Source organism: Maniola hyperantus, chromosome 3, assembly GCF_902806685.2.
Source record: "Maniola hyperantus chromosome 3, iAphHyp1.2, whole genome shotgun sequence".
Classification (NCBI taxonomy): domain Eukaryota; kingdom Metazoa; phylum Arthropoda; class Insecta; order Lepidoptera; family Nymphalidae; genus Maniola; species Maniola hyperantus.
In genome coordinates, this window is record NC_048538.1 from 16,414,182 (window position 1) to 16,440,536 (window position 26,355).

Consider the following 26,355-nt stretch of genomic DNA (forward strand, 5'->3'; position numbering starts at 1 on the left):
CTTCTGATACGATAACGTGTAGAAACGGCTTAATAAAACTGCCACACTCCTTCAATATTAGCTTAGCCCGCTTTCATCTAAGGGCTTCCGAGACGGTCAAGCGGGTTGACGTCAAGCACATAGTTGTTTTCCCTGATCAAGCTGCTTGACGGTCGCAGCAAACAGCTTGATCAAGCAAAACAAAACTACACTCTACAGTATCTGGCCGAAAGTAATGTACATCGGCCTTTAGAATGACATTTCGGGTTTGTAAATGTAGAGCGTTGTCTCTGCACTCATGTCTCATATCTATACGAAGTTTTGTCGGTCTCAACGACAGAGACGGTGCTCTACAAATCTGCTATCTCCTTCTAAAGGTGGATGTACATTACTTTCTGCCGCGTACCGTACGTGCTTGACCATCTCGGAAGCCCTATAGACTTATAGAGATCCAAAGTACTCTCAGCAATATAAACAATAGAATGATTTGTCTTGCAGCTTTATTCGAGGTTTTTTGAGAAAAAACGGTTAAATATAAAAGATTATAGAATATTCAGCTTATTTTTTTTAAATTAATAAACTAATTTTATTACTATAATCAAAGGTTAAAATAGAAATAAACCAGGACTTTTTAAAAGGTTTATTATAACTTCAGAACATTTTAGAACAGTACGCGCCCAGTAAATGGCACAATTTTAGCACTAGACATGTGTAAAAACTTACAATATAATAATATTCTACTACCAGTGCGCGGCAGAAAATAATGTACATCGGCCTTTAGAATGACATTTCGGCTTTGTAGAGCTCTGTCACTCAAACCTATATGACGTGTTCTCAGTCTCAACGACAGAGACAATGCTCTACAAATCCACTATCTCCTTCTAAAGATTAATGTACATTATTTTCTGCCCCGTACTGTATATTATGTACATGGTTTGTTGCAAAATACCCTCATGGACATATCCAAGGCAGAACCAAATTTGCTCAATTCGAAACTATAAATCATAAAATCAAGTAATTTTTGTGTTTGTAAATTTTTTCGTCTCTTTGAGTATCTATCCCATGAGGACAATTTAAGATAAAATACATATCGGAGAGTTTATTTACAACTATGAAAAATATTTATTACTATGTTATACAGGGTTACAGGAAAATAGGACACGATCCCGTTAAGGGGTTATAGTACAGGACATTAGCTATCAAACGACCCCTAAAGTGCTTATGCGAAAGTTTATCGTTTTTGAGTTATTCATTTTTTTCTTGGTAAAGTGGCAAACACCCCTTTCGCATAAGCACTTTAGGGGTCGTTTGATAGCTAATGTCCTGTACTATAACCCCTTAACGGAATCGTGTCCTCTTTTCCTGTAACCCTGTATGTAGTATGTAACGGTAGTAAACAACTAGTAACTAATTCATTGGATAATTTAAATAGTCGCAGTAAAATTGGTGGCTATTTCATTGTTAGGTAGGTAAGTACTTACATATTATATAAGGTTTTCTATTTTTTAATAAAAGATTTAAAATGTACAGAAGTTTTATAAAATGTAAGAAAATGAAGTATACCTACCGTTATTTTTGTATGAGGCAAAAAAATTAAAATATCCACATTTTATATCATAATAAAAAATATAAAGGAGACTTACATAATATTATCTAATCTAGAAGTTCATAATAATAAGAGATTTCTTTTTAGTTAAGTGGAAATCAAATGGAAATACATTCTATATTTAAATGTTAGTGACACAAATGATTAAATTAAAGGTGAAGTTTTTTCTTTAACTTTTGCATTTAAATTATTTCATTAATTTATGATATTTGGACCTAACTACGTATATTACTACCTAAATAACTAGATTGCACTATTTTAAAAATAAATATTTACAAATATTTATAATTTATACGTACTTTAAAATGTTGACTTCACCAAAATATAGATTTCGGTTTTACTACAATAATTATTGTATTTACTATTTACATTAACTTTCTATCATGCTAACTAGGAAGTAAAATGCGATCAAAGCCAGAATAGGAAACTCCTCAACCTGACAACTGTCACTCGATAAGAATAATTAAATTAACGCTTAGAGCGGTTCCGCACTCATCCGATCCGAGTCCGTGAAAATACGTTCCTTTTTGTTTTGTATGGGAGCTTATGACATATGTCGTAGATAATCGTTGGTATTCTCACGGATGACGGACGCACTCATCAGATCCGAGTCCGTGAAAATACGGATATAAAAAACTCGGATATTGCCTACGCACTAATCCGATATCTGATCCAAATCCAAGCTATTCAGTGGACATCTTTGACATATCATTTATATGACCGAGATATTCTCACGGATGACGGAGTGAACTCGGATGACGGAAGTCGGAGCTAGTGCGTAAGCTACCATACAAATAGTTCTGACTATACTTCGGAACGTATTTTCACGGATTCGGATCAGATGCAGTACGTAATCGCCCTTAGTAAGCAAAGTTACCCTTCTTATTCCGTGCTCAGTAGTGGGCTGGCGATGGGTTGATCATGAATGATGAAGCAAAGTTTACAAGAAATAAACTTTACCGTTAATAAACTATACCGTTTTTTGATGTTTATTATTAAACTGTCTTAGTATGTCTTACAAACACTATTGAGAATATTATAAGGTACGACATTACAAAACTCCAGATAGGTAGCAACATGGACATAGATATTGGCGCGGGGTTTACGAAACTTTTGATATCTACGAACGTTCTTCAAAAAATATGGTTAAAGGTGGACCCATAGAGTTAAAATGGCGCGTAAAGTCATTTAGTACGGACTATACAAGGGACTAAACATACATTTTATATTGTCAGTTAAGACGTCACAATATGCCGAAAAGTAGTTCGTATTCTTACTTAGATCGCATAGAAGTTTAATGATACCTTCTTTGGTTTGGTTTGATTTATAAAATGTGTACTCCTTAATCTTTTTTTGTATAGTAAAAGTGAACCATAATTTTTATTATAAATAAATACATAGGCGGGGTACTTGTAAGAGTGTAGGTTTATCGCAATTCACCTATATTTTTAAGACTTGCCTGCCTACTTCAGAGAATTAGGCACAAACTTACGCCGAATCTAAAAGGTTCCAGAAAGTTACGTATTTTATACAGTCACAACCGCAAACCTTGCATTTTGTGCTAATAGAATAGAAGCTTATGATACAAAATAAATAACTACAGTACATGGCCGAAAGTAATGTAAATCGGCGTTTAGAATGACATTTCGGCTTAGAGAGCATTGTCTCCGTCACTCATACCTATGTGACGTTTTGTCGGTCTCAACGACGAGACAACGCTCTATAAATCTGCTATCTCCTTCTAAAGGTAGTTTCGGGCGCGTACTGTACAATAGCTTACTTCCATAATATTGTCAGTTCAACGGCGCAAATACTCGCGACGCTACAGCCCAAAACATTAGCACAGCTGTACACAGACCACCACCTATAGACGCCTAATAGCCGGACACCCCCGATCGCTAAGCTTATGCAGTTGCTTAGCATAAGTCGGGCCACGCCCGTTCGGTACCCTCATTCCGCACATTGTCTTGATTACCTGACTTTTGAGTCCACTAATCACAACAAAGCATTCTCCCCTGTCAACTGTGGCATAAGAGGGGAGCGTACAAGTGCCAAGCTGGCACCACAGAGGAGCAGCAGCGGGGATATCAGCTGTGCTAGTAATGTCTGGCCCCCAAGAGGGGAGAGTGAGCATAAGGGACAAGGAGGAGACAAAATAATTTGTAAGGAGTCAAGGCGTCCCGGGAAAACGCCAAGAGCAAGTACCGAACGGGCGCCCTCCCGCAATTCGGCCCACATAACCGAGAGGTTGGTGGGGCCATGGGAGGTGGATGGCTGTCCCCCGCCAACATTTTACGATTTTGTTTTCATGCAAAATCTTGTATATATGCGTATTTGAGGTTGAATTCTCTGTGGCACAGTATTAAGAGAGACACAGTAGTCCAGCATCTTTGATCTCGTTATGATAACGTCTGGAATTGAAGCTGTAAACTTTGCTACTGTGATCATATTCGATACAGCGCCCTCTAGTTTGTACCGTATGATGGAAATCAGAGAACAGGTTCTAAAAACTAAGCAAACAAAATACGTCTAATGCATTCAAATTCTTGTGAACTACTTGTATCGAACATTATAAAGTTGTCTATATATATAGCACAAAAAATTGTTGATTTCTCTTCATAGAAAGTCATGATATTATATTTTAAATCATTTTTTATACAGTTTTTTAGGTTTCTTACACCTATTGACATAAACCTCGTTGCATGAATTGTTTACTTAAGCAAATATTTATGGCAAAACCATCTTACATCAACATAACATAGAATATATTATATTTGAACATAATCTGACTATGAGCAACAAATACATTTTTCATAATTTTTTTACAGTTTATGTCATGAGCATAATATGTCCATTTATATGACTAAAAATTGTATATATTATATTATGTATTTAATATAACAGAAAAATAAGAGAAAGATTATCTACAGTACACGGCCAAAAGTAATGTACATCAGCCTTTAGAATGACATTTCCGCTTTGTAGAGCGTTGTCTCTGTCACTCATACCTATATGACGTTTTGTCGTTCTCAACGACAGGGACAACGCTCTATAAATCTGCTATCTCCTTCTAAAGGTCGTTGTACATTACTTTCGGCCGCGTACTGTACACAGACTGCAGCAAAATACTGTCATTGGTACATAATTATATACAGCATCTAACCTAACATGAATGAAATGTACAGTCAAAGGCCAAAACTCGTTTAGCACCTTAATGATCGAATTCGCTTGCACTGCACCGCACGGTTGTGCACACATCTGAGTGTTTGTGTGACGTGTTTATAGAAAAAGGTAATAAGTGCGACGGGTTTTTGATGGAATAGTTTTGCGGAATTGCTACTCGAATTCTGAGGCCAACTGTACATGCTTCTTGCACTATTATGTCTCACAGGATTTCATACAATAGCGCGGGAATAAATCATCAAGTAGCATATAAGATTAGATTAGGCCCAGAATGAAATCTAATCACCACCATCAGTCGCACAGTACTACCACTTTATAAGTTTCGCCGATGTACTTGCGCAGAAATCTTATTTTTGAACGGCGCGAATATAGCACGAGTCTCTGTTGTTGGGGTAGACAAACCCCCATATTTTGTGTCGCGCGAAGCCAGGTCGTTAAGGCTCTGAATGAATGCAGCCTACACTGTAGGCAGTGGCGTGCAGCTCATAGAAGCATAAACGCACTGCTTACCCCCATTGTAAGAAATCAATGCTTACTTTTTCATTGTAACCTGCCGTAAAACAAGTTCATACCTAAATGCATACCCTGGCTTGAACTCCTGTGCACGCCACTGACTGTAGGGTGGTATTGAGAGGCGCAGATCACACTAGCTGTAGACGCCGCACGGTGTTCACTACGTACGTAAGACGTATACCACTGCATGTCGACAGTGTCAGTTCACACTAGCACGTGGAGCGCGTGCTGCAGAGCCCTGGATCACGACAGCGAGTCGCGCAGCTGACGCACGGCCGCGTACACTTTGACGGCGGGCCCGAGCCGCAGCCGCAGGCAGTGCACGAGCTCCTCGCACGACGCCATCAGCAGCTCCGCACCAGAGACGCGCGCGGCGGCCGCTGCGGCGCCCGCGGCCGCTCCCGCGATGCGCGACAGTAAGGCTGCCACATCCTTCTGTAATCAGTAGGGCGATTGTCTAAAAATCTTCAAAAGTTACAGATTTAGTCAAAATTTATTTATCTTACCAAACTTTACTTTCTCATCCACACCTTGCGAGCTATTTTATTTTATTTTATTTTTTCTTTATTATACTTACAAAAAAAAAAAAAAAACTATCGTACAATTTTCCTATTCTTACAATTTACAACATCTATTTCAATGTATTATTTCTTATTTCTTCTTTTATGTCCTATATCACTTTAAATTTAAAAACTGTAAACACTTTATTTTATTTTATTTATCCATTTACTCGCCAACTTTATATATTCTATGCCACTGACGTTTAGGTAATATTTAAAAGGCGGTCACTGAAAATCAGCGTTGGGGCATCTGGTACCTCAGATATTTGCTCTAGAGGTTTGTGTCTGAGGGGCCCGACGTCTCAACACAAGCTGAGTGGCCTACCTGTTCGAGGTGTTGCACTGCTGTACAGGACGATATTGCCTACACCATGTACCACCTATATACCTCGAATAAACATTATTCTATTCTATTCTATTCTATAAAACCTGCATCAATCGTTATTACAATCTCAATTGTTCTGATTGGCTGAATTTGTGCAATTCTTGTTGCAACAATGCATTGTAGCCAACAGTGAGCGAGCGTCAACCAATCAGAGATGACTGCGATCGTGACATTGTAGCTGTCAAACAACCGCGGTAGGGCCACAGGGAAAAAGTATTAATTTTTGCGTCTCGCTGGCGAAGAATCAAATCTATAGCGCAAACTTTGACGAGACAACGTTATAGCGCTGACATAAACCTGTCTCGTTTTAACTGAAACTAAAGTCTGAGCAATGTCAAAGTATGATATATCTCAGCTTAAGTATGCACCATGATAAAGCCATTTTTTCGTAATTTTTCTTGTTTTATACATTTAGTAGTTATTGAAATTACACAGTGCTTTTTTCATATTTGTATTTAGCCGGTTAGCCAGTAATTGGGTGTGTACAATTTTTTTTTTCTCTGTGCACTGTAATTTTTATTTCATACTAGCTTATGCTCGCGACGTGGACTACACCAAACCACTATTTCACCCCTTTAGCGGATGAATTTTCGAAAATCCTTTCTTAGCCGAAGCCCTACGTCATAATAACTATCTGCATGCCTTTCAGCCCGATACGTCCAGTAGTTTGAGCTGTGCGTTGATAGATCAGTCAGTCAGTCACCTTTTCCTTTTATATATTTAGATGTGTATTATGGAGTTGATTGAAGAATTAATTCAAATCGACGAGATCTTGATCGCAAGCGTGAAATTTTGGCAATGTAGTTCTGTAGCAGATACAAACCTGTGTCCAAGAGTCGGGGTCTGGCGGCAGCGCGAGGTCGGCCACGTGCCTCGCGATGAGCGCGCGCGGCATGGCGGGCACGGGCGCGGGCGAGTGCGCGGCGGAGCGGAGCGGCGCGGAGGGCGGCGGCGCGGAGTGGCGCGAGCTGGCACGCAACCGCTCATCACTGCCGCGCCAACGCTTACCGCCGCTGCTCGACAGCGACTCGTCGTCTGATACCTGTGTTCGTGGTTCGTGGCAACATCAGAATACGATCGGCGGCGGGCTGATTACGTATCTCGCGATCATTGCTGTCAAACGTCCGGCTAGAGAGAGACAGCAATAGCCACACAGCAAAATAAGAAGAAGAAGAGAGACAGCAAATGAACTGTCGCACTCCACGGTTAGGAAACTAAAGAGACAGACATCTTAAAAAGTAATCTTAATTAATTGGATAAAGAAACATGTGTATATAACGACTAGCTTATGCTCGCGACTTCGTCCGCGTGGACTACACAAATTTCAAACCCCTATTTCACCTCCTTAGGGGTTGAATTTTAAAAAATCCTTTCTTAGCGGATGCCTGCGTCATAATAGCTATCTGCATGCCAAATTTCAGCCCGATCCGACCAGTGGTTTGAGCTGTGCGTTGATAGATCAGTCAGTCAGTCAGTCAGTCAGTCAGTCAGTCACCTTTTCTTTTTATATATTTAGATAAGTATGGGAGTTCTTACTTACCGGATCGTTTTTGGAAACTTCTTCAACTCTTTTGTGTTTGGGCGGCCGTCCCCTCGGAAGCCTGAAAATTAAATGAATTTGTCATGATCCTAAGAATTTAAATCTTAAAAGTTAGTTGTGAATGTAATTAAATTTAACAGAACTTACTTCTCTTTGGGAGCGTCACTGTTGGGTGTACTAGTTGAAATCGATTTAGGTTTACTTTGTGCCCTGAAACCAAAAGAACAATACTTTATTTAGTATAGGTATACCTATCCATACTCTATCGCGTCTTTTTGTCTAGTGCTTTGGTCTGGAAGTGTGGTGTGAATTATTCGCTTTTTTTTGTCTAAATAAAAAAATAAAAAAATAAAAAATAAATAAAAATACTTCCATCACAACTCATATCACAATTGCATATTATAAATGCGAAAGTGTGTTTGTATGTTGGTTTGTCCTTCAATCACGTCGCAACGGAGCAACTGATCGACGTGATTTTTTGCATGGGTCTAGTTAAAGACATGGAGATTGATATAAGCTACTTTTTATTCCGGAAAATCAAAGAGTTCCCACGGGATTTCTAAAAACCTAAATCCACACGTACGAAGTCGCGGGCATCTAGTCCTAATCCTAATAATATTATGAATGTGAAAGTGTGGATGTTTGGATGTTTGTTACTCAATCACGCAAAAACTACTGGACGGATTTGGCTGAAATTTGTAATGGAGATAGATTAAACCCTGGATTAACACATAGGCTACTTTTTATCCCGAAAAATCAAAGAGTTCCCACGGGATTTCTAAAGACCTAAATCCACACGTACGAAGTTGCGGGCATCAGCTAGTAATAATATAACTGCGACAGTGTGTATGGCTGTCTGTTTTCACGGCCCATCCATTGAAAAGATTTTGCCGAAATTTGGTATAGAGATAGCTTACATCCCAGGAAAGGACAATGGTACTGATTCTGAGCACAACCTAATTTTAGAGTATTCGCATACTCGTCTTACTAATGTAATATGAAAAGGACAGACGCAGTTTGACAGTTTTAAATTTAATTTTTAGATGGTAAAATCCGTGATTTTAGCGCGCAGTCGCGAGCCTACTGTTTAAATTTGTAGCGTGCACTAAAATTTAGAGTCTTTAAATGTGAAAGTCATGTTCCGTTCCTTTTTTAGCATTGTTAAAAAGAAAAGGATGCAGATACTCTAAATTTAGTTTAGAGAACGACAAAGGAATCGGTGCCATTGGCCCCGATTCTCTAGTCTCCCTCTAAACTAAATACCCTAATTAGAGTATCTGCATCCTTTTCTTTTTGCGAATGCTAAAAAAGGAACGGAACATGACTTTCACATTTAAAGACTAAATTTTAGTGCACAATACAAATTTAAACAGTAGGTTCGCGACTGCGCGCTAAAATCACGGGTTTTACCATCTAAAAATTAAATTTAAAACTGTCAAACTGCGTCTGTCCTTTTCATATTACATTAATAAGACGAGTATGCGAATACTCTAAAATTAGGTTGTGCTCAGAATCAGTGCCAATGTCTAACTTTTTATCCTATAAAATCGCAGAGTTCCTTCAGCCTACCTTTGCAATCGGTCCGGCGGCGACGGCGGGCGCTGCGCGCGGTAGGGGCAGGCGGAGGCGGCGCCGTGCTGCTTGTGCGAGCCGCCGCGCACCGAGCCCAGCCCTCTGCACCCGCCCACTCCGCACGGACCGCTTATTCGGAGCTCCTCAGCAGCTGCATACAACGTACCTAATGAGCTTCTAATCTATGCGTTTAACTAACTTTTTTTTTTTTATATATATTTATTTATTTAAACAACTCAGTACAGTAATCAACTCTCTGGAATCCTGACCCCTAAACTAGGAAATCCCGTGTCTTAGGGGCCAGTGCCTTCCCAAACATAAGTTGAATAGTTAATAATTTACAGCTAGGTATTACAACTATATAAAATAAATAAATAAACAATACACAAGGTTAAAGCGTGAAAGAAACCATGGGACGCGTCCGTTAACTACCTATTTAACTAAACTCTTTGGTACTTTAAAGAACACCGCTAAAATATGGCAGCCACAAAACAGCTATTCTGTTTAGCGGCGGCTGAACAAAACCAGATCTAAATAACTTTCAGTCTCGAGTCGCGCCTCAGTAGATTGTTCAACAAGGGACTAAAACGAACCTCGAGCATGAAGTATGCACGGATTTTAGGCAGTGGTCCGACCGCCGCGCCGGCGAGAAAACGACTAACTATCGCCGATTTTCTCTCTCAAGAAACGCACTGTACGGGAGCGGTGTGCAGGCTCGACCGTACCAAAGGGGAGATCTCCCACCGAGCGGTTGGTTGTGCTCGGTAGCGCCAGCTGGGCCGACGGTTGTATCTTGAAACTTCTATATATAGTCCAGATTGCCGAACACTCTGTTAGTGCGAGTACTGTCGGCGGTACATTTGTTCGGGACTACGTCATCGATTGAACAGCGCCATCTAGTTTATATTGTGGCAACCGCCACAGCACAATAAATGTACATTCCGTGTAAACGAAAGAAATGCATATATCAAAAGTTGCTCTCTGACTGTTCACACTGCCGGCGACGACGACTTTGCTCAGACTTAAGATTGAGTTAAAACGAGACAGATTTATGTGACAGATAATAGCTCTGTCTCGTTTTAACTCTATCTTAAGTCTGCAGAGTGCGCTCTATAGATTTCACCCTTAGTCCCGAGTTAAACACTACTTTTCACATCGATTGCGAGGAAATGAAACAACGATACACGACCGCGACCTATAGCCTTATTCTCATACTTCAACTATTCCGGTCAATTTGTACAAAAGCTCTAGCCATACATCGATAAATCGTCCACTGCGCACGTACAACGTTTGAAGCCTTTTAACAAGATGCCAAGTTCAAGGTTGGAGACCTTTTGACGTGACCAAGTCTAGCTTACACAAATAAAATTTCAGGAGAACATGGAGCATAGGAAGCTAGACTTAAAACTTAAAACTGTAGAAATTTCCATACAACACTTTTATGCTCTTGGGCATAAAAGTGTTGTATGGAAATTTAAACAGTTTTAGTCAGCATAAAGTCTTCTTCAAGTACTCACTCAGCGGGGGCTCCAAGGGATGTCCGGTCTTCAGGCACCAGCCCACGGGGTGTATGTCCGGCGAGTCGTCGTCCAGCCAGCACGCCAGCTCCTCGGGCCAGCCGTCGAACGACACGCGCACCTGGTGGCCCTTCACCGCGCTGATGGTGGCCACTCGGATCAGGAAGGGCACCCTGCGGTCCACCACCTCAAGCTTCATCCCCGGCTTGAAGCCGAGCGGCGGGCGCGCCTTGAAGGCGCGGGGCGGCGCCGCGCTCGCCATCGTCTCCGACAGGTAGTTCTCCCATGAGAACGACGACGAGTCCTTGTAGTCTGTGGACAATCAGCTTTACCTCAAACTCGACTCTAGAACATCACATGCATCTCATAAAATTAAGAGATATATTTTCGTTGTATAACTACAAATTAACGATTACTACTTTTACTTATGCTATACCTATGGGACCTTTTTTCTTGCCTTTCATGATTCTAGGTCAACGGGAACTTGTAGTCTGTGGGCAATCAGCTTTACCTTAAACTTAACTCTAAGATCACATGCATCCCAAGAGATGTCTTTTTCGTTGTATTACAAATAATTAACAATTTCAATGATTTCTTCCTTTACTTGCGCTAGACCTTGTTTCTTGTCTTTCATGATTCTAGGACAACGGGAAGTACCTTATAGGTTTGGATTTATTTGTGAGTGTCAAAATAAGCGGCACAAATTGATTTTTTATTGCAACTCGGCTTGATTTTTAACCGACTTCCAAAAAGGAGGTGGTTCTCAATTCGGCCCGTTTTTTTATTACAACTCCAAAGGACCGTACCTACCTCTAAATATTTGTTATAAATAATTTCAACTTGTTACCTATCAACTTGTTACTTAGAAAAAGAATTTTATATGTACATATTTGAAATGAAAAAAAAAACAATTTTAAACATGTTTTAATCCTAAATAATATAATTTAAACGCTAAAATGTTTTAATCCTGTTTTAAACAAAATATTTTCTTACTATTTTTTTCAATCCTGTATTGATCTACAAAACCATAAAAACTTCAGGTAAACATTACGACACTCTCTCTATAAGATAAGCAGATTTGTTTTTTTATCACAATCCATCCATTGCACCTGATAACGACTGCATCTGATGATAAGCGACGACGAGACGGTTTAGTCGATTAAAACAAACAAATTTTGTCCATCTTGGGCATCTTCTAGTATTAAAATAAATGTTTTCGGGATAAAAAGTAATTTCTGTATACCTTCAATCTAAATTGGTAAAACGGATGGGACGGAACGGAAAAACTAGTCGTCAGACTCGGGAACCGAGGGTTCTGTACTAGTCGTATTTTTTCGACATTATGCATAAAAATATATAAAAATCTGTTTTAGAATGTACAGGTAAAGCCCTTTCATAATATGCTACCCCACTTGGTATAGTAGGTAATCCTACTTTAAAAATAGAAAATACTAATTATTATTAGTTCATGAATACATTTTAATTTTTTTTGTGATGTAACCACAAATTAAGTTTTACCCGATTTTTCCTTTATGTGTGCTATAAGACCTACCTACTTGCCAAATTTCATGATTCTAGGTCAACGGGAAATACCCTATAGGTTTTCTTGACAGACACGACAGACAAACAACAAAGTGACCCTATAAGGGTTCCTTTTTCCTTTCTTTGGGGTTTCTAGACAGACACGACCGACAGACAGACAAACGGACGGACGGACAGACAGACAGATAGTCAACAAAGTAATTTTTTGAAAAGACAAATTCAAAGAAGAAAAGGGTTCCTTTTCCTTTTGAGGTGCAGAACCCTAAAAATGAAAGCTAGCAGACAGACAGACAGACACTCTTTCACTATTATAATATAACTTAGGATGGATACAAGTTTTTAAACGATAGGTATAGACTCTACAAGAACGAAGCCACGAGGCTATATAGGCTCGTTTCAAACTTACATTATACATAACAAGATAGGTACATAATAACATAACCAAAGCAATTCATTACGATAATAATAATTGACTCACGTGAAATTATTGGAACAACTCATATCCCACTTAACTTAAATGTATCAATACCATGACAAATTACCGGTAAATTGACTTCTTGACTTGAATTATCTAGCTATTAGTTAGAATCCGCGATGTTATACGTAGTGGGATATTGACATAGGTCTGACCTAGTCGAGTGTTGGTAGGTGACTGATAGACGATAGTGGTTCGAAGCGTCAAGCGACTCAGTATTACGGAGTCGGCAACTCGCTACCGTAATGTAAACAGCCAAACGATTAAATTGTAGATACGTAATTATCCTCGTTAGGTAACTAATGGAGAAACCGAGTGTTGTTTTACCAATTTTGGAACTATGTACTTTGTAGGTTATAAGTTCAACATGATTTTCTTTGGACTTGTGTTACATACTTATCTATACCTGTAAGTATTAGGGTCTAAATGCGTTTTACATAATATTTAATTATGAAAATATGTAACTTTCATTAATAAAAAATTCCCTCAGACTGTGTCGTATAAAGAGTTAAAAATTAAATTTATAATTTTTTTCGGCATTAAATAATTAAAATAAAACGAAAATAAGGAAGGAACAATTTTTATATACAAAAAAATATTTTTAATAAGTATCGGATTAAAATATATTTATATCAAAAAATATCTTACCTTATCTTGTGTATATATATTTTGGAACTATGCATATTTATTAGAAACAACACTGAGTATTTTGTGGGAAATAACACAAAAAGAGACAACTTGCGTACAAAATATAAATACAACATAATTGTACCCCAAAATAACTGCTACACTTTCTCAAAAAGCGCATTTGCATTTGGTGTTAAAATTTTTAATCATTTACCACTCAATATTAAAAAAAACAGAAGGCAATATGTTTAAAAATAAATTAAGAAATTGGTTAATTAGTAAGGCCTTTTATAATGTTAATGAGTATTTTTATGAAAATTATTGATGTAAGTATAGTATGTAAGTACCTAGGTAGTGTTTTTTAGTTTAGTAAACAAAATAGTTAAAAATTGTAATAATAAAAAATTGTATGTAACCAGTATTGCACGCCACAAAGTGGCAAACTGTTAGAACTTTATAACAAGTATAACACCTAATGTACCTACACAGTTAATGCAATAAAATTTATTCTATTCTATTCTATTCTATTCTATTCTATACCAATAACTATACGAATATGTATTTTAATTTATGAGTCCGTATTTATACTCTATTTTGATTTAACGTTGAAATATTAGTCCGTTTATAACGTTGAAGTATTAGTTAGTTAGGCGCAACACACACCACCAGAGCCGTGGCGTCTTTCTTTCTTGATAAAAATTCAAACTAATGCTCATGATACACATGCTAGTTAATTGCATGCTAGGTGCTGGCAAGCTGGCATGCCAGCTACTAGCAGAATGTCAGTGCGTGATACACATGCTTGTAACTGGTATGCCAGTTACTAGAAAGGCTGCGTACCGTACCAGTGACGTGCGAGTTGAAGATCACAAAATAAATATATTATATTATGAAGAAATAAATAGTGTTACAATACAAGTCGCGATTACCTTAGTGAAGAAACTTTTGAAAACAATGAATGAAACTTTTGAAAACAATGAATAGACACAAAAAAAGAAAACAATATGGAGAGAAATTGCATTAGTAGTAGTACGATGTGCGAGATACTAGCAAACACGTTACGACGTGTTTCGCGTACTTGTAGCTGGCGTGCGAGTCCCCCGTCCCACTTCCCCTCAAGGGGAAAAAATCAAACGCCTTGCGATCTACTGGTATGCCATGTACTGGCATGCGAGCTACTGGCAGAACCTCGATACACATGCTAGTAGCTCGTTCTTGCTTGTAACTGGCATGCTTTTGTGCGAGTAACTAGCATGTGTATCACGCGCTTAAGCTTTATTTACATTGGTATAGCGGCGGCGGCAAACCCAGGCGCCGCGTTTCCTAGTGTTTTATTACACGACTGCTCAAAAAAGGAGTGTAATGTTTTCACTTTTCAGGGTGCATGTATTAGTTCTGTTTTTTTACTTTTTAGCTAGTTTTGGTAGGGCAATGGTTTTTTTAAATAATGACTTGTTTTCTATAGAGAACAAAACACTGAGGCAGACCAATTTCGACCGTATGTTAAAGTCCATACAGCCGAGTTTGTTATCAAATAGACTCGACTCCAATCCATTCCGTCTGTATGCGTCAGCCCTAAGTCTGCAGTTGACAAATATGGTCACTTATACATATTATTATATGTACTTTTCATTTAGGTAGTGCCTACGAGTATTGAGACGGCGAGACATTGATAACAAAACGAGTTTGTTTGCACTCAGCAAAATAAATGCTGTACGGAGCACGTGCCACTTGACCATGTCATTCTTTTACCGAACAATTGTTACTGCATGTCATGATATAAGATCTCACATTGCTTGTACAGTATGGAATAATATTATTGTAAATTGAAAACTTGAAAAGAGTTTTCAGCATTCCGAAACCAGTGCTAAGAGTAGGTGGGTAAGTAAAGCTTGTGCTAAGAGTAGGTACGACAATAGTGCAACAGAGATTACCCCCTACAAACAAATACACAAACTTTACCTCTTTATAATATTAAGTATAGATTTAAACAGTACCTACGCGCCAAGCCGTGAGCAAAACTTAGCGTATAGTAAAAACAAATCTATTGTTCTATGTGTATGTAATACGTATACTATGTATTATGCCCCTTCGTGACAAAAAGTAGTGTAGGTAGGCATATAGGTACATATAAGCTCTTGAAAAATCATAAATAGTTTTTTGTTTATATAGGAATCATAGGATCCGTTTGTTATCATAACACTTTCTCAGAAACGCGTAGAGATATGTAACTCAAATTAATCCTACTAATATTATAAATGTAAAAGTGTGAATGTTTGGATGTTTGTTACTCAATCACGCAAAAACTAGTGGACGGATTTGGCTGAAATTTAAAATGGAGATAGATTATACCTTGGATTAACACATAGGCTACTTTTTATCCCGGAAAATCAAAGAGTTCCCGCGGGATTTCAAATAACGTGAATCCACGCGGACTAAGTCTCGGGCATCAGATAATCCATACCAACATTATAAATGCGAAAGTGTGTCTGTCTGTCTGCTAGCTTTTCACGGCTCAACCGTTCAACCGATTTTGACGAAATTTGGTACAGAGATAGCTTGCATCCCGGGGAAGGACATAGGATGGAAAGATGGAAAGTTTTGGCCTTCTGGTTTGGTGTTTAGAAGGTATAAAGAGCGATTCACGAATACCGCCACTCACCACTAAACACACCAGAGTATGATAGTAGGTACACCAAACAAATATTGATTTTTTACCTTAGAATCTAAATTTTAATTTTATTTTATATTTGACCTCTGTAATAATATGGGTACAATTTGCCTGAAATAAATAACATTATTATTATTAAATCCACGCGGACTATGTCTCGGGCATCAGCTAGTATGAAATTTCGGGTCTATGGTCCCTTGAAGCTGTTAACAAATCAAACTTCTAAGTCAGTACAATCAAAAAAACAAACAGACCGACAAGAAAGCAAGTTAATAAAAACATGTTAAAAATGTTAAAAAAAAGTCATTCGCGCTGCACATTTTGACACTCGCTGCAAAGCTGTGATAGCCTAGTGGTTAGGACGGCTGCCTTCTAATCGGAGGTCGGGGGTTCGATCCCGGGCACGCACCTCTGACTATTCGGAGTTATGTGCGTTTTAAGTAACTAAATATCACATGCTTTAACGTTGAAGGAAAACATCGTGAGGAAACCTGCATGCCTGAGAGTTCTCCATAATGTTCTCAAAGGTGTGTGAAGTCTACCAATCCGCACATGGCCAGGGTGGTAGACTATGGCCAAAACCCTTCTCACTCTGAGAGGAGACCCGTGGCCCTACCGCGGTTGTTTGACAGCTACAATGTCACGATCGCAATCATCTCTGATTGGTTAATGCTCGCTCACTATTGGCCACAATGCATTGTTGCAACAAGAATCGCATAAATTCAGCCAATCAGAACAATTGAGATTGTAATAATGATTGATGCAGGTTTTAAACAATCGCCCTGCAGTGCTCTGTAGTGAGCCGAAAAGTAAGAGGTGCATGACCGGGATCGAACCTCCGACCTACGATTAGAAGGCGGACGTCCTAACCACTAGGCTATCACATCTAATAAAACAATTTTAAACTTACATTTGCAGTTGGAGATATTTAAGATATAAATTAATTAGGTAGGTACTTCCAAGGCACTAAACTCTCGGTGCGCGAGTCCGACTCACATTTTAACAAGTTTTAAAATTATTTCAAGGAAATTAATAGAAACTGCTCCCGCCTTTAAAACTCAAGCAAGACTGCTTTTATCGAATTTCCCAGGCGCACTAACACCTAAAATGACGCTAAGTACATTCTGACAAGATAATATTTATACGTAAAATGCTAATAAAGTCAGTGTTTCGGCTTCACCGCGGATTGCGACCTTCGCGAACGCATAGATGCGACTTTTTTTAGTTAGCTTACTTTACGACTACCTTGATGAAACAGAAAAATTGAAAACTATGTATTGAAACTATGCTGACACAGAAAACTTAATAAAACATAGCAATTTAATTAAATAGGACTCTAAATAGGTACCTGATTAACTGACATGGACAAACTAAATTACTTCCATACTTAAGCACTCACACACAAACACATACATCTTAATTTATGTATAATAATACTGAGCTCGAAACTTTAATTTAAATTTTGTAATGCAAAATTAAAAATTAAGTACATAAGTAGTTTTAATCACATTTTTAGGGTTCCGTACCTCAAAAGGAAAAACAGAACCCTTATTATAGGATCACTTTGTTGTCTGTCTGTCTGTCTGACAGTCAAGAAACCTACAGGGTACTTCCCGTTGACCTAGAATCATGATATATATAATCAGGTAGGCAGATCTTATAGCTGACATTTAGGAAAAAATCTGAAACCGTGAATTTAGGGTTAAATCACACAAAAAAAATTAAATTGTGGTCATGAACTAATAATTAGTAGTTTCAACTTTCGAAGTGAGATAACCATTTCAAGTGGGGTATCATATGAAAGGTCTTCACCTGTACCGGTGTTTTTGAATTATCGTGCAAAATGTCGAAAAAATACAACTGTAGTACGGAACCCTCCTTGCGCGAGCCTGACTCGCACTTGGCCGGTTTTTATTAATTTTGAAACTTTCATTTTCATTCAAGTTTATTTATTGTATTAAAAGATTGGATTCTTAATGCAGTCCTAAGATATTTTTATCCGCTAAGAAAGGATAATAGCTATCTGCATGCTTGCCACATTTCAGCCTGAGCCCCGATCCGTCCAGTATTATAAGTTGATAGATCAGTCAGTCAGTCAGTCACCTTCTTTTATATATTTATGTGATTATGCTAATAAAGTCAGTCTTTCAGCTTCACTGCGGATTGGGGCTTTCACGGACGCATAAATGCAACTTTTTAATTTACTAGAAACCTCAATATCATTTTTAAAGACCTATCCATAGATACCCTACGCGTATGGGTTTGATGAAAATAAATTTTGAATTTCAGTTCTAAGCATGGGGAACCCCCAAAATTTATTGTTTTTTTTTCTATTTTTGTGTGAAATCTTAATGCGGTTCATAGAATACATCTACTTACCAAGTTTCGACAGTATAGCTGTAATAGTTTCGGAAATATAAAAATTCAAAAAAAAAAAAAAACCGACTTCAATAACCACCAACGCTAAAAAGTAAAAAATAATTTAATTTATTACCCAATATATTTATGTATACAAGAGTTATTGTAGTTCTATAGTAATATTTTTTGGAGCCGGTGCCAATTAGCCGCACGAACCGTCTATCTACTCTTCATAGTGTTTGGTGACTCCACATTTGCACCGACTCCAAAAAATATTACTATAGAACTACAAAAACTCTTGTATACATAATATATTGGGTAATAAATTAAATTATTTTTTACTTTTTAATGGTGGTGGTTATTGAAGTCGGTTTATTTCACAATTTTTAGTGGCCCCATCGTACTAAAATATGATATGCCTGGTTAAAAACCTACTGTTTCAAAGAATCATTATAAATCGGTTCATATATGGCGAAGAAATCGCGTAACAAACATACAAAAAGACATACATTCGAATTGAGAACCTCCTCCTTTTTCAAGTCGGTTAAAATATGCTATGCCTGGTTAAAACCCTACTGTTTACAAAGCTATTACACTGATCGCGAGCAATTTACTTTTATTAATTGAGGAGTTCCGTTCTCCATCTCCGAAGATATTCATCAGATCTTTACCAAATTAAAATGGGACCACCTCGGAAGTATGTCCTACAAAACAAAAAAAAAAAATCAAAATCGGTCCATAATTGACGGCGTAATCGCGTAACAAACATACAAAAAAAAACATACAGTCGAATTGATAACCTCCTCCTTTTTTTGAAGTCGGTTAAAAAGTGGCTGTGACATATGGACGGACAGACAGACAGACAGACCTGTCGAATCTATAATGGTTCCGTTTTTTGCCATTTAGCTACAGAACCCTAAAAAAGGTATTGGTGACTGACCTACAACATACAAGTCAAAGCACTCACAGTTGGGTGGTGTCAAAGCGATGCCGTTCTCCTCTGCCCAGCCCACGGGGTGTATGTAGGGGGAGGATGGGTCCACCCAGCAGTCGTACACTTCGTCCCAGCTGTCGAAGGTGACCAGCAGTCGGTTGTCCAGCATGTCCCCCACGGTGGCCGGGCAAACCATGTCGTTGTGGCGGTCTTCCGCTTCTAGCTTCATGCCGATACGGAAACCGTTGGGTTTTATCATCTAAAAGAAGAGGGTAGTTGAACATATTTGATAAAACAGCAATCGCAAAAAAAATGGTTCAACAAGTACCGAAAAAACGAAAAATATATTTCTAGTAAAAAATGATTGGAACAGTATTTAAATTCTTGTTTGGTAAAATTAAGCAAAACCATGTTGTGCGTTTTTGTAAAAACCTACAGGCGGAAAATATTTAACTTGAAGTGTAATATTGAAGCATTTTCCAAAATGGGCAATTTAATTTTGAAAAATTATTTAAGCACGCTGGTGATACTTACAGCAGAAGTGATATGTGAGAAGAGGTACCTAGGCGCTGTGACAGCACGCATCTGCTTTAGGTACAAGGGCCAGGAAAACGTAGCCGAGTCGTATCCTGCAGGCGGCTTCAACGGGCGACTGTTCTTCTCGCACCATCCCGCGGGGAAGATGTCGATCGAATCCGCATTCACCCAGAAATCGTACATATCCGGATACTCGTCGAAATGCAGCCGCATCCTGTAACCTTGCACTTCAGCGACAGAAACCACGCAAAATAAAGAAGGATGCTGCGGATCGATCGCCTCCATCCGCATTCCCACTTTGAAACCATTCTTGTTATAAGGAAAGGGGTCTTTAAAAAGCTTCACTGGCGCAGCCTTCGCTTTGCAAACATCCAAGTAGCGCATCCACGAAAAACCATTCTTCCCGCACATCCACGGATACTTCTCATTCTCCACCAAATCTTCTGCCATTTTCATTGTCTCAGACATCTGAGTATCACTTGTAGCGGAATCGTAGTGCTTCAGTGGAACCTTATAGTCTTTATTTTCGAGCATGTCCGAATCGGACAGTTGCTTCCTCATGAGCAGTTTCTTCATCTTGTTTCTCTTCTTGGCCAATTCTGTCCTCTCTCTATCTTTCTTCTTCTGCTGTATCTTTTGAACCTCAGTTTGGCAGGTGGAGCTGCAAAAGTTCGGCGTTATAAACTCGGCTGCCATACCGTGGCACCCGCACCCATCGCACTTGTACAGATCTTCTGGAGATGTCGGTTTTTTCTCCTTACTCCTTTCTATTCTCTTTTTCAGTGGAGTGTGGTATTTGGTGTTCGGATTACTATCGACATCTTGCTGCATTTCTTCGATGACATCGATGAGACCAAATTCATTTGTGCGAAAGTGTAAATTGCTACCTCGGAGCTGAGCCAACCCGTTTTTCCACACCAAACCGGGCGGATCTTCTTCTAATGTAGGATCATGTTCTCTCACTTTTATTTCATCTTTAAATTCATACGCATCAATTTTCTGATAGTACGCGTCGTTAGGTTTGTCGTCAACTTTCTCCTTGAAATCTTCAGGGTCTGAGTCACCCAGGTTTACTTTGGCCTCCAGATCTTTATCGAGCTTTTCGTCGCAAAACAAAGAAGGCACGCGATGATCGTCGTTGATATCAGCATCTAAATTTTCGTTAGATTTTGTTTGGGTCACAACTTTCGTCGGTGGTAAAGTCAATTTCACACTTTTGTTTGACATATTTTCCGTACACAACGATATTCGACGCTTAATATTGTTAGCGGTTGTGGTTTTCCTATCGCTGTTATCGGAATAGGAACGCCGCAAAATCGCAGGTGCCGCGATCGGTACAGGACCTACATCGTTTCTGTCAAGCAAGTTTCTATTTAGAAGGCTCTTGCCTTTTTCTGGTATGGCCAAAGTAAAGGACTTTTCCCGCGTCATACCACCTTCATCATCTGCTATCGACACTGTATAGATATCATCATTCATTGAAGCATTCGTCTCGGGTATGGATAATGTATATTCGCCCTGTTCTCCCGTAGGTTCTGCTCTAGACCCCGGTATTGAAATAGTGAAAGTTTTGTCTGTTTTGTTAGGGCTCTGGGGCACGCAATTATCTTTCGCATTAACCGTAACTAGTTTCGCTAGAGGCTGCAGGGGTGGCATGTCAGAGGTTTCCACTGAGGTGTCTCTCATGACTGTGATGTTCCCTTGGGGGTCATTCTGTATTTGTCCGTTGGCTATCTGTAGGTTTATTATTGGACCCTTGGAAGCCATAGTTGCCGGGAGAGTCACAGGTAGAATAAATTTGGTGCTTGGCATTTTAGGCATATTCATGGGGGTCAGAAATAGTTTTTGATTGTTGGAGTTAACATTTGTTTGGTTGCTGGAGATGAGGATAGATTGATTCTCTGGCATTGTCTTGGCGTTTGGTTTTTTAACAGAGCTCAAGTACGCTATAGCTTGCTTCGCCTGAGTCCCGGGCGCAATGCTAACTGGAACCATCATTTTGTCATTCGTTTTTGGTTTTTGAATCACTATCGGTTGAGCAGCGTTGGCTGATGCGAGTATAGACGATTTATTTTGTCCAGGCATCTTAGGTGCAATGTTGGGTTTAGTACCAACGTTTGATATTAAGTGTATATTTGAATTATTTGTGACCTGAAATACAAAGGTGCTGTAAGAATATTTCTAAGTGTACTTTGGTGCGTATGTAAGTAGTACATAATAATCGAAATATATAAAACGAAAACGTGACTGACTGACTGACTGATCTATCAACGCACAACTCAAACTTACTGGACGGCAATTTGAACATGCAGTTTGGCATGCAGATAGCTATTATGACGTAGACATCCGCCAATAAAAGGTTTTTGAAAATTCAACCTCTTAAGGGGGTAAAATAAGGGTTCGAAATTTGAATAGTCCACGCGGACAAAGTCGCGGGCATAAGCTAGTTATAATGTAAGCCAATTGATTTGAGTGTGTTTATTTAATCACTAGCGACCGCCCGCGGCTTCGCTCCCGTTGCAATTTAGAAAACTTCGGCCATATTCCTTATGTACATTAAAAAAGGAACCTCTGTGCAAAATTTCAACTTTCTAGGTTCAAGAGTTTGGGCTGGGCGTTGATGAGTCAGTCAGTGAGACAGTAGGTAGGTACTTTTTTTTCGAAATCTAGATGAAAATGAAAACCTTACAAGAAAACAAAAGAATTAAGCAAACAAATAAACCATGTTACTTACACAAGGTTTAGTCAGGCCAATTCAAAAGTTTACATAATATAAATTACTTATTCAGAGGCAGTTGCAGACATTTTCCACTAATAAATCATTTCCAATATAATATAAAAATAAAATAACAGCTGAACTTTAAGTAGGTATCAACAAAGAAAATCAAGTGAATGGAGGCAATGTACATCACTATCAGATTAGACTTGCAATTAATCACAAGCTGTGAAAAACAACAACTTTATACACATCCAATCCTCCATACTAATATTATGATTGTGAAAGTGTGTCTATCTGTCTGCTGGCATTTCACTGCCCATACGTTCAACCGATTTTAATAAAATTTGGTACAGAGATATAGGCTACTTTTTATCCTGGAAAATCATAAAATTCCCATGAAGTCGCTGGCATCATCAAAATATGTAAAAGGTAAAGGCGACTGACTGACTGACTGACTGATCTATCAACACACAGCTAAAACAACTGGACGGATCGAGCTGGAATTTGGCATGCAGATAGCTATTATGACGTAGGCATCCGCTAAGAAAGGATTTTTAAAAATTCAACCCCTAAGAGGGTGAAATAGGGGTTTGAAATTTGTGTAGTCCACGCGGACGAAGTCGCGAGCATAAGATAGTCTAGTATAAAATAATTGTTACAATATTTATTCAATGTTGAGTTGGATGCCTTGCAAATTAAGAAAGTTGTATAAATAATGATAAAATAATTGGGTATATCTAACCTAAGTACTACCTATGTTGCAAAAGTTTAAAACATTACTTATAAATTAGGTATTTTTTGCTTGCTTAAACGATATTCATATTTCTCATAACATTGAACATATTAATTTTTATTACATTAATAAAAGAGAGTTATAAAAAATAAATTAGCTTTTAAATTATTTTTAATGTGATAAATACATTGACTAATAATAGTAGGTATAGACGATACGGGCTCACATACAAATTCAGATCTCTTAAGTGGCCTGGTTTGCACACACATACACATGTATGTTTCTTATTACGAAATGTAGAAAAAAAGTTTTGATGACAACAAAAATATTTATTCTAAAATAAAACTTTAAGTCAAAAAATTTGAGTAATTTGAAATAAGCTTTTTGGCTGATATTTTTCGGGCCGCATTTGAAGCACTAATTTTAATTTTTTGAGCATTTTAGGAATAAATATGAACAATATATATCAAGGAACACTATTCAGTTTTGGCCCTGCACTGAATAAGTCAACAAAAGAATATTTATACTGATAAGTTTTATATTATTGCAAACAAACACAACTTATGAAGTAATATAAAATAATACTTACAGGTCTCCTGACAATGATCTGCGGTGGGTTCCCACTGGTGCTGGCTTGGCTGATCACTTCTGTACTGGTCACAGGTTTCAGTCCCGTGGGGGTCTGTATGTACACTACGTGAGGCACCGTGCGGGGAGCACCCCTCAGCTGGATTGCGCCTGCGCCTCCAGTGTTAGGCAATGTCAGTTGGATCGAGTTATTAGATGAGTTTGGAATTTGCATAACGGTCGAGTTGGAACCGACTTGCATCTGTGCCACTGATGAGGGATTGTTCATCTTCACTTGAAGCCCAGAGTCTGACAGCTGAAGCGGTGTGGAAGTGGCCACGTTCAGGTCTGTGCTACCATCAAAGTTAGTAGATCGATTGGAACCCATGTGGACGTGAATGATTGAGCTGTGGAGAGGCTGGGGGTTTTGCAACAGAGGCATAGAGGGCAGAGTGGGGCCGGTTAGTTGGATGTTTTGGCTGTTGGGAATCTGCAGCGGGACATTGATGGTGTCCCCGGCCGGCATCTGCACGGGGATGTTAGTGGTGGCCGACACTTGCAAGGGCAGACTCACCGGCGCTATCTGCAGCGGCATGCTACTCGTAGCACCGGACAGCTGCACGGGCACATTGATATTGGAGGTGGAGCCCGGGATCTGCACCGGCACGTGCACGGTAGAGAGTTGCAGAGGGTAGGGGGAGGTGCCGGTGTGAATCTTCATGGGGGCGAGGGAGTGGGTGACGAGGTTGTGGCTGAGAGCCATGGAGCTCTGCGGCGCCTGCACTGACGACACGATCATACTGCTCGAGATTGGCGCCTGAAATACCGTAAACAAAGTCATTGAGGGCAAATTGTTTTGCGCCTATCGCTAACGAAGAATATCGACACTCACGCGTAACGTGTTCAACAGCACATTATGCTGAGAGGTGCTCCGAGCCAGACTGCCACTCGCGGAAGTGCTGGCCGCCTTTAATAATCTTTTTTTCAAAATTTCCGTTTTCGGATCGTCAAAGTTTTGAAGTGAATTACACTGCTGTCTCTCCATTTCTCGCCCCGAAAAACGTAAGCGACACCATTACCGATGTTTAATTATGTTTTATAACTCATTACTGACGACCTGCAATGCAAGAAAAAATAAAAAATTGTAATGTAAAAATCGTCTCGACGCATTGCTCGTTGATGTTTCATGGACAGTCTCAACTAAAGTTTTCGCACCTAATTATCTCAAATTAATAAAAATAACAAATACATTCCCTGCTTAATTTTATTTAAAGAAAATATTAAAATTTTCTTTCGCGAGTATCGCACATATCAATATTGTGCAGCTACTTTTGTAGATCCACAATCTTTAAAAAGAAAAGTTCATAAAACAGTAAAACATTAGTATATTGCTTACCTTTTACTATTTTAACATGTACGACGTTTTCACAGGTATTATTCTGAGGAATTGATTAAGATTATCATTTTGAAAACCATTAAAGAAAAATAAAATTCAGTCAGCAAAGCGACGAATTTTACCTGCCTACACAACTGGTAATAAATTCTGACAACATAGCCAAAATTTACAAGCAGCTGTTATGTTGGCACTTTGGAATATTTTGACCAATCGCTAGCTAGCATTTCTACATCGAAGCTTTCGCGCCCTAGGCGGCCGATTATTCAGCCAAATAAAATTAGGCTGATTTATTTTATAAAAATACATTATTTTGCCTATTTGTGATAAAAATATTTAATGATCACAACTTGGTAACAGTTTGTTTATTCATTGATTATAAAAAAATAAAAAAGTAGCAACAACTAATATTATTTTCTAATATTTGGAGTATTTTGTTTTCAAAAGTTGAACATAGTTTGATAGATAGGTCCGAAATATTATTACGTAATAAGGCCAATGGAATGAGAATACCAGAGAATACTAAACCAATTAAAAGTAACTGATTTCATGTTGCTAAACAAAACTAAATTGGTTTGTTCTCAAAAATAATATTTTTTTATGATTAAAAGCGTGTCAAAGATTAGGAAATGGTCGGAAGACGGAAATAGAACATATGAATATGAACAAGTTTTCAATATCATCTTCCCGCTACGAGTTTCCGTTACAGACGTTCGGATACATGTACTCAAAAAAAAACTACAAATCTTTTGGCACTTGGCAAACTTGAGAAAACATATTTTTATAATGTAGACCGTACATAGAACGGAAGGAAACAACTATTTGAGAAATTTTGTATATCTAGATTGCTGGGAGTGCGAAAGACTCGAGAAACCCTGAAATTAACTCATAACATGACAAGGTGCAAAAGTGTAGATAGAGCGAGATAGCTAAATGCATTTAAG

General features: G+C 38.6%; 1 protein-coding gene across 1 annotated transcript; it reads right to left on the bottom strand.

Moving 5' to 3' along the window:
- Nucleotides 1-3,385: 3,385 nt before the first annotated feature.
- Nucleotides 3,386-25,063, bottom strand: l(3)mbt (lethal (3) malignant brain tumor). Its single transcript, XM_034984133.2, has 10 exons — nucleotides 24,911-25,063; nucleotides 24,041-24,835; nucleotides 19,997-22,150; nucleotides 19,496-19,721; nucleotides 10,856-11,167; nucleotides 9,336-9,489; nucleotides 7,914-7,976; nucleotides 7,767-7,827; nucleotides 7,050-7,268; nucleotides 3,386-5,716 (listed from the first exon to the last, which is right to left on the bottom strand). Exons 1-10 carry the CDS (start codon nucleotides 25,061-25,063, stop codon nucleotides 5,525-5,527), a joined length of 4,329 nt encoding a protein of 1,442 aa, XP_034840024.1. The 3' UTR covers nucleotides 3,386-5,524.
- Between the last annotated feature and the right edge of the window lie 1,292 nt (nucleotides 25,064-26,355).